Source organism: Vigna umbellata, chromosome 1, assembly GCF_029865625.1.
Source record: "Vigna umbellata cultivar VRB3 chromosome 1, Vumbellata_1.0, whole genome shotgun sequence".
NCBI classification, from domain to species: domain Eukaryota; kingdom Viridiplantae; phylum Streptophyta; class Magnoliopsida; order Fabales; family Fabaceae; genus Vigna; species Vigna umbellata.
Window position 1 is genome coordinate 73,805,298 of NC_142165.1, and position 10,668 is coordinate 73,815,965.

A 10,668-nucleotide genomic window follows, 5' to 3' on the forward strand; every position below is an offset into this window, starting at 1 on the left:
TGGGGACTAAAAACATATTTAACCCTAGAAAATATAATCAACTTTTAGTAATGTTGTATGATGACAATTCAAATGAAACAAAAGCTTTTGTGCTTCTTATTCGTTTAGCGATGTGCAAGTGAAGGATTAATTATTTAAAGAGAAAATCAAGTAAAACTGAAGTGGGGTTTGATTTAATGGATACATGTTAAACTTAAGTAAAATATTTACTTATTATAGGTGATTAATTGAATTGAACTAAAGAAATTATTCTTTTTATCAACAAGAATACAGAAAAGAAATTAAGGTATAAGTTATTTTTAATGTAACTATAAAATGACTTTTATGCATATATTTTAAAATATAAACATTATTTTGGTTATAAAAATGAGTTGAAAACTGAAAATAAATTAGTTTTTAAGAATATGAATTATTTAAAATATTATTTATTAATTTTCAATAATATTTATGAAAAAGTAGAAAAAAAATAAATATAATTATGTTAAAATAAAAAATACTTAATTTTATTTACAAAACAATTCCTAAAAATTCACTACTTTTATTTCTCATTTCATACTTTACCATATCTTTCAAAATTTTATCCGCAAATCATCCTGAACCAAATAAACACAATTTTAACTTGTCATCTCAAATCAATCCTATCTCTCGAAATAGTAATCATTTCGACCATTAAAAGTGTCACGTAAGACTTAAAATGTTTCTTTTTGATACGAAAATAAGTTTGACAAATTCATGCTACTCATAATTTCTGAACAGATATTGTCAATCACCCGTCAAGTTCCAATGCATGACATGTAATTCACAATGAACAGCTGGAACCCAGATTTAGAGGTTTACGTAAACACCCTTCCAACTTAGCATTTAGGATTAAATCCTAAAAGAGTTGCATGCTTTAAGTATAAAATTAGTTCATAAACTAACTCTAAATTCATCCTCAATTAATTTGCATCCTATATTAATTAAGGACCTTCGAAAGTGAAAAGGAAAACACAATTAACAAAAAACTATTTAAGAACTGAAATATACCAGTACTCCATCTGTTGCTTTACAAAAGCTATTTAAGATTTTCTTTACCAAAATTAAAAGCAATACTTATTATATTTTTAATGCTTTTTTAAATAAGTTGCTTTATTTTGTTTTTTTTTTTGTTTCAATATATATATATATATATTTATATGTCAAGATTTTATCTTTATTACTATAACTGAGTTTTCTCTATTTATGTTAAATGCTTTACTTCTGTATAAGTGAAAGTGTAAATTTATTATTTTTTATCTTTTATTTGAAAAAAGATTAAATAATACAATTGTTTTAGTATGTTTATTATAGATTGAAAATTATTCAGAGAAAAAAAAGAAAATAGATAGAAATGATAATTTATCCAAAACTACATCATGAATAAAAAATAAAGCATTTTCTGTCATTTGAGTCAAAGAATAAATAGAAGTATACCAAGAGAGGGCATAATTAAACATATAACGACAAAAGATTGTATTATTTTAAAATTTTAAAACTAACAAATAAAAAATCTATTTTCATTAGTCATCGAGCAAATAATACGTTCATAAACATAGTCATCCCTATTCTAACACAACCACAGAAATTTTTATTGATTATAAATGCAGATATCAGTTTCAAGAAGCTTAATTAATTGTAGCATAAATACGTGTAGCAGTTTGTTGGCAGCTGAAGATTGTGATAGAGGGTTTTGTAATGCAATTTATTTAAATAATTAATAGAAGAAAATGTATTACTGTATAACGTTCTTAATCATAGCACAAATTTGCTTCGGGACTTTCACATAGTAAATAATTTCATGAACATGCAATGAAAGTGGGTATGGCATATTTATGGGGTCTTCTACGATCTCGAATCCTCCAGTATGTTCCTGCGGAGTTACTGAAAATCCTCACCCTGGAACCTTACCTTTTCGTTTTCCATCAATGAGCAGCTTTAGTGCAACACTTTTCCCTAGAACACTCCACTCTCCAATACTAGGGTTTTACTTACCTTCCCTTTTCATTACTACAACAAATAAATAAATTTCACTCCCAACAAAAGCAACACGACAACGACATCTCAACCCGCCATTGTTCAATGCAGACCAGGATGTTTTCCGAACTAAGCGAAGAATAAACAGATATAAGAAACACACAAAGCAGAAAGAGAGGGCAAAAATAAAAAACAAATATTAAAAAATGTGCCACAACGGACGCCAATTATCCTAGTTCCAAGGTCAACGCAGAAGCTATCATTATCGTGCAATTGAAAACAAGATATTCACTTTACTCCGAGTATGTCGTTCTCACGAAACCCTTAAATTCCCAGTACACAAAATTAATGCAAACATAAAAGATCGAAACAAGCACTGAAAAGCGCAACCGCATGCTTAAACACAGCACTGTCAACGATTTCAGGATTATCGATAATTTCAAGTACTTACCAACCCATAGTAGGGGCCAGAATACATATATAGACTTTCGACACATAAACCTAGTTAAAGCTCCTACCAATCATAAAAAACCAAACCCTAAAAAAACCACATTCCCCGTGAATGCGAGAGAATTAACGTCAGCCGACAATGTAATCAACAACAACAACAACACAGAGATCTGATTAATTCAGATATAGATTAAAACGAAAGAACCATAAAACAGACTGAACATGTTTTCTCCATCACTAAAAGCTAGTAAATTTAACAACCATGAACTCATCAATTTCCAGAAGTTTAAGCATTTTGCATCCTGGTCGCAAAGGAATTAAAAAGTTCGGAATACTGAAGATAATCTTCAATGCTGGAGAATCCTGGAATGTGATTCAACATAAGCTGATTGTCTCTCTGGATAGAGGTCATCCCATGCATAGCATTAAAACCACTAAGAGCTTCAAATTGCTGCATGGGAGCATCATGACAGACACCAAAACCTTCAACCTTGGGAACCCTCATCCTGGAATCCCCATAACCCTTGCTAGCAGAAACAACCACATGATCAAATATCTGTTGAGGAACCTCGGGAAGAGACTGACTCAAAGTCGAAGTCTCCACTTTAGGCTTCGATTTCGGCAAGAACTTATGAACTATCTCTTCCAGCAGCCCAGAATCCGAAGATTCACGCGGGAAAAAGTCGGAGTCTTCATCAATAACATCAGCTACTTCAACTCCATGATTGGCACTAACAGTGTTCTGGTAGTTATCAGCGTTGCCGACACAACAACCGTGGAGATAGTTAGTAGCAGTAGGAGATAGAGTGGAAGAAGAAGGGTTCACATAACTAGCGGATTTACTGTCATGAAACTGCTGAGAAGAAGCAGAAGAAAGCAGACACGGGTTAGAAGAAGAGTTAAGGAAGTCACGAAAGAGAAGCATATTGAGAGAGGAGGTAGAGGATGAAGAGCTGTTATGGGAACTCGCAGGAAAGTCACTGCCCAAGTTTGTGTTATGGGGAAACCTGCCGACGTGGCAGTGCTTGGGTAGGTTAAAGGGGTGGAAGAGATGGGGATCAGCCGCGTCCGGGTAGACGAAGTTGGTGCGGGCCTTGACACCTCTCATAGCTCGGGCGGCGCAGTCGTAGGCACAGGCAGCCTCCTCCGCCGTGTCAAAAGTGCCCAACCAGCGCCGCTCCTTAGATTGCGGGTCACGGATCTCAGCAGCGTAGCGACCCCAGGGGCGGCGGCGGACTCCACGGTAGCGCATGGCGGTGCCGGAGTTGGCGGTGTCACGCGAGGTGCGCTTGGCAGCACACTTCTTGGGGTGAGGGTCTGAAACGACGTCGGGTTCTTGAGTGGGCGTGACTCCGTTAAGACGACGCAATGCTTCCTCCATGATTGTATTGGATATGAGAAGCGTGTGATAGCTTTCTTCTTCTCACTTTGAAGTTGGAGAGAGCTTATTCTCTGCTCGTGTGGGTAGCTTTATTTATACTATTTTGACAAACAGTTGACCATTGGTTACTAGAACATTACATCAACTCACTCTCTCTTACTACAATCAATATCAACTGCTCTAAAATAAACCTTATGAATTTCATTCTAATTTTCAGTTTTTAATTAGTTTTAGTTAGTAAAAGTATATCACTTCTCTAGAATTTTCAGTGTCATTAGTTTCCTCGTTATTAATTTTCTTACACTGTTGTATTATTTAAATATTTTATTTTCACATCATAAAGTCATGAAATTTATTAATAATACAGATAATTATTGATTTCTTTAAAGAATTTCTAGAGAAAATTTATAATTTCCAATATTAGAATTGATTGAAAATTTAATCTTCTTTATTGATTTATTTGAGAACTCAGAGAACATGTAAGTTATGTACCATTAACAAACAAAAGATTCTTTTTTTCTCTTCTCAATAAAAACGATATATAATTTTTAATTAAACCAGTATACTTAAATTATATTCTTATAAAACATTCAAATTAACTTTTTTGTTCGTATTTAATTGGAGTCATTTAAAAAGAAAAAAAATTTTAATTGCTGACTTTGTCTATGGTGTAAAAGTAAAGTATTGAATGTGATTTCAAAGCTGTAATTTCTGACAATACTATGTTGCATTTTATGCAGTCTATATTCAACTGCTAGGTCATGAACAAAAAGGTGTTGTGCTGTAACCTACAACCTTCAAAGTATTGAACTACTGCATTTCAATGAAGGTAAGTTGGTTTACTATGGAATATTATATTTTCCTTTAGATTTTACATATCTACTTTTCTCACAATGATTATATTACACCCTATCTTATTATACTACTGATTAGATCGTATTATACAGTTTTAGTATTAAGCATAAACATACACCGTTTGGATTTACAATTCTCCATAATTTTCAAAATATATTATAAACAATTTTTCAAAATATAAAATCAGTTCAATATTTAAAAGATTATACAAAATACAACAATATGATTAAAGACAAGTATAGCTCTCATAAGCCCATCAACAGTTTTACTTCTAACATTTCCATCATTATACGTTTCCTTATAATATACGACACAAGATAAACCACAAATCAAACCAAAAGTAAGTTCATTAGTGTAATTGTATAATTCATACAAATTATTTGTCATTATCTTATAATACAATTCCAATCAATTTACTTATCCAACAAATTCAATAAGAATCAAATGTCTACATTAATCATGTTTTCACTTATACAACTTATAACTACAACTCTTATAATAAATAAGATTTATATATTTAATCTTATTTTTATAAAACACATGTTGAGTAAACTTAGAAATTTTGTGTTTATCATATTATTTTATATTCTCACGAAATCCATTTTCACGTAATAACAAACTAAAATCAATGTTCTTATTAAATATGAGAAGGTAAATTTTTATACCTACGTAATTCGATCATCTTTTATATCAAAAGTACCGTATTGAAAGAACCTTACTCGACTCTCACGAGCAAATATTTTTCTATGTGTAAGCATGTATTCTAAGAAAGTTAGAATATTCTTATTAAATCACAATTCAATACATCATAAATTCAACTCAATACAGCACTTCCTCCTAAATATCATTACACTCTCATCATCCACCCAAGTCACAAATTTCAGTTTCATATCATCAAACCATCCATTAATTATTATCACACACACAATCTAAAACATTTTAATATTACTCGTTCATACCATTCATACATCATATATCAATCCCACACATATTCATACATACATATGTAAATATGATCTTAAACCTATTAAATTACATTCCTTTTATGAATTCACACCCAGCAGTAAGGCATCCGTGTTCAACATCCCGTCCAGCACCTAATAACAGTTATTTGACGCCCAACTTAAGCCTTGGAGCTCTCGGAAATTAATTTTTCAGATGGTGTTCAATAGTTCCCAACTAATGTCAAATGAACCTTACATATGTTATTCTATGAAAAGAAAAAAAAAATCAACACTTTGAATATATATATATATATATATATATATATATATATATATATATATATATATATATATATATATATATATATATATATATATATATATATATATTTGACTATGTGAAAAAAGAATAGAAGTGTCTTGACTATTTTATTCTATTAACATTAGAACAAGAAGAGAGTGTATCAAAGGAAAATTTTAAATTATTTCAACAATTAATTGTCTGTATGATTAATTGTTGTTATTATTGTAATTACTTATAGTAAGGAGTTTTTGTTCACAGTTTATCTGTAAACTAACTTTAAATTAATTATTTTTTAAAATTATCATATACTTTTTATTCTTTCATCTATTTTAACTTTTTTTTTATTCTTATTTTATTTCCTTTAATTTAAATAACTCTATTTTCTATTTAGATTTTCTTTTCTTTTCACTCCCTAGTCTAAATAAAAACTTAAAGTTAATGTAATGCTATTGAAATGTCAAAAACTTTCACATAAGATTTTTTTTTTCTGTACACTACAATTCTAAAATATAGTATTTTTGAATTTTTTTTAAATAACAATTATCAGATATAACGTTGAAGAATAAAAAAAGGTAGAAAGGTAAAATTATTTAAATTTAGAAAAATAAACAACAAAACAAGTAAAAAGTAATAGATGCGTATTTATTATTCATTTTTTCATTTTATTTTTTAATTATCTATTCGATAAAAATTAATATTGAAGTTTAATCTCGTATAAGATTTTAGTGTTCAATTTCTTTTAAATCTTTTACCTTTTGTATCTTTATATTTATTAATCAATTTTTTAAAATTTTTATTGGTTAAAAAAATACCAAAAAAACGGAAAGGGATTTTCATTATATAGTTATAATCATGATTATTTAAATAAAAATTGAAACATTTCATATCTATTTGCTATACATATTTTATTATAATTTCACTTTTTATTTTGATGGCAATTTAGAGTGTTCCTATTATATAATTATAATATTATAAAAACATTAAAAAAATATTTTTAGAATTAATTTTATATAACTTTTTATAACTTCAATGTGAATTTTAATAATGTTTTTTTATTACGAAGATCTTGATTTTTTATTATTATAAAAAGTAATCATGGCATACAAAACTTTCATAATCATAAATAAATATATAAATATTAATAAAATAAATTAAATTATAATAATTAAATATTGTAAATATATATATCTTTTTAACATTATTTAACTTTTTTTTTGTTGTTGTTTTAGATAATAAAATCATATAAAAATATATAAAAGCAGATACATTCCTAAATATTCATTTTTCTAAAAAAACATAGTTAAGTTATGCTTTTTGATAACATTTTTTTGACAATATTTTAACACTGTTTACGTATTATTTTGTAATTGGTTCAAAATTATTTCACAATCAATATATAAACACCAATATAGACTAATTACAAAATGATACATATACAGTATTAAAATATTGTCGAAAAATATTGTCAAAGTATCGTTATCTAAAAAGTGAAACTGTTTTTATTTTTCTCTAAAGTTTAAAGATAATTAGCCTGTATGTAGGACAAATGGGCAATGCTAAACTTACACTGCAAGTTTGGACTAGCGACCTGGACACTGTGCATGCATGGCTTGATGATAACCTCTTCTCTGTCTGTCCTTCATCCATTCTTCCACAAAACAGACATGGACATGCACACATACATAGCTTAACTTTCTTATATCTGACATTTTAAAACTTTCCACCGATGACCTTTGTGCGTCTTCAGAGTCCTTCCAGACAAACCATGCAGCTATATACGCTCCTATCACCAGAAACACTTTTTCTATGTCCCTTTTAATTAATCTAACATTTTATTATAATCCCAATAACCACACTGACAAAAGTTAATAAATTTCTCAAATTTTGGGAGTGCTTACAAGTTTAATTTTATGTAAATTAACCATTAACAGTTGTTTATAAAGTACATAGCACTAATCTAATATGAATCATAATATTTTTATTAAACCAGTTATAAAGGACTATAATCTTTGTCTGTCTATGTCAATCTTGTTGATATAGTAATCAAAGTGTCATTGTTGTGAGTTGTGACAGCTTGAGCGCATGACAGTAGAAATAATTGTCTTTGGCTATTTCCGAGAATACATGCACAAGAAATTATATATACAATAGTGGGAGAAAGAAGGTAATTAAACATTGCCAATTTTGGGTTGTGAAAAGTTTTTTTTAGTTGGAAAGCTGTGTAAAGTTTATGAGTTTGGATTGAAGTCACAATGGGTATTTTAGTATCTTTGCATGTTTCCTTTTTACTCTGTATATCCATCCTGCATGAGAATTTTTAAGAATTTGGAAAATACTATAAACCTGATAAAGAAGAAAGACATTTAAATTTCTTTTTTGCAAAGTTATGATTGAATTTGGAAGGAAGTGAAAAAGGGGTTTAGGATCTTGGCACATGTTCCTATTTGCTCTATTTTGTACAGTGTTGGGTGAAGATATTAAGAAATGGGAAAATAAGTTGAAATGGACATTAAATTTATTTGGAGGTTTGGATGGATAGTTCTCCACCCAACATGTAATAAATAGGGAAGATCTCCCGGCAAGAGGGTTGATAAAGCTGCTTTTAGGTTGCAGCATGTTTTAGTTTTTAAAATGTAGAAATTTATGGGAAGTTGGAGAGATTCTGGTCCCTTGTGATTATCATTTTGAATGATTACACTGGCGGCGCTCAGAAATTGTTCCTCCCACTTTGGTTTTTAGGCACTACTTTTCACTGATGATTTTCCTTTTCAGTTAATTTCGATTATGCATGTGTTCATACACTTTGTTTATGTTGCTTTTAACCGATATAGAGGGTGAAAACCAAGGATTTAAAGATCACATGGACTTGTCTGATTATATAGGGGTGAGTTTAAGAGGGTGAAAGATTAGGTTCTGTTCGAAGCTAGAAAGTGGTAATGTAGGTTGTTAGGACTTGTACTATTTTAGTCAGAGAAAAGGGTGGAGGAACCTCAAATGCAACCAAGACTTTCGAGTTTAGGGTATATGCATGTACACATCCTTCCTCAAACTTCCCATTGCTAATTTCTACCACAACTTAACTAATCTTTTTGCTTCACAACTAATACCATTACGACTATGCTTCCTTCACCGCATGCTCCTTCAGAACAAAAATACATTTTCATTTTAATTTTCAACACTTCTTTCTGTTCTATATCCACTTGATAAAATATATGTTAGGCAAAAAGATAAATGCATATGACTATAAAAATATAATTTTAAAAAAGAAATAGATGCATGTTATTGTTCCTATCTGTTGAACACAAGTATTTGTGTTCAGTCGAATGTTACCTATGTTACCTTTATTTAAGTGTTCAATTTGCACAGTCAAAAAAGTTTATCCACTGAAGAATTATAAGCTTTTTATGTATAAGTTTAAATTATGTAAGATAAACTTGAACAACCAATCGTGGACAAATTTAGAAGATCATTTGTGACAACATTCCATGGTCATATTTTATTCATCTGCCCTATGTAATGACCAAACTAGTCAGGAGTATATTGTTAATTCCATTATCACATAATTAATAAGAACAGCAAAAATATAATTATATGTCTAATGTATTTATAATGTTATGTCAAAACCTTTTCAAATTAAAACTTAAGTATAGTGTGTCTTGGAACACATATGCACAATTTACTCACATGTCTTCAAAATAATTCTGCTGATTTACTTTTCATTCTATCATTAGATATTAAGTTGTAATAGTTGATGAAAGTTTTATAATATGAAATTTTGATACGAAAAGAATAAAATTATAATTATATAAGAAATTTACTCGAGTTATACTTAAAAAGATTGATGACTCAATGTGAAATTAATAGTTATAAATTTTGAGAAATAAAATTAAGTTGTATTATGTGATAATTTGAGTGAAGAGAATTGTATTATGATAGATAATTGATTTTTGTTGTTTTATTTTTTTTTTTTGTAAAATTATTATTTATGTTTGAATCAAATTTATCATATAGACATATAGGAATGTGATAAAATCAGTAGACTATTAATATTGTTTCTAGAGTATTTATGCTTGTTGGTTTTAGTAATGATGATGTTGGTATATGTAGTATTACTTAATTTTCATAAGATTTATCTACAATAAATTGTACATGAAAACAAAATGATAATGGAATGCAACAATGAGACTATTGAATTAGTTTTGGAAGTAGATTGTATATACATGTATATTTATGTATCTTGTAAACACTCCAAGACATACAACAATTAGGTTTTAATTTGAATAAGTTTTGACTTAGTATTGGGAGGATTGTAAATAAAATGTATTTACATATAATTTATATTTTATTGTCTGTTATTAATTAATAAACACCAAATTACAATTAGTGATCATAAAAGTAATAAGGTTTTTTAATATAATTATGTTTAACATAAGATTTTTGTAATATTAGTTTATTTTTTTAAGTTACGTGGCCAAATTAATAAGCACTAAATTACAATTAGTGATCATAAAAGTAATTACGAAGAGCAATAAATGATAGAAAAAACATAAAACCATACAAAAGAAGTGAGAGAGTGATAGCAAACTAATTAAAACGAAAAAAAAAAGCAATGAAGTAGAAAAGGAACTAATAACATGGCAGTTCAACATCTTCTACATAGAAAACAATGTCAAAAAGGAAGATAACACCATTTTCAATTATTTCATTCTCGTCAAATTGAAGCTTGGTACAAAAATATTGGA

General features: G+C 28.9%; 1 protein-coding gene across 1 annotated transcript; it reads right to left on the bottom strand.

Moving 5' to 3' along the window:
* Nucleotides 1-2,486: 2,486 nt before the first annotated feature.
* LOC124822867 (ethylene-responsive transcription factor ESR2-like) lies at nt 2,487-3,823 on the bottom strand. The gene has a single exon (XM_047294939.2). The coding sequence runs from the start codon at nt 3,821-3,823 to the stop codon at nt 2,729-2,731; it is 1,095 nt and encodes a 364-aa protein (XP_047150895.1). The 3' UTR covers nt 2,487-2,728.
* Between the last annotated feature and the right edge of the window lie 6,845 nt (nt 3,824-10,668).

Excerpts from the sequence above, each read along its gene's own strand:
- LOC124822867 (XM_047294939.2), bottom strand. The coding sequence starts at position 3,823 with ATGGAGGAAGCATTGCGTCGTCTTAACGGAGTCACGCCCACTCAAGAA.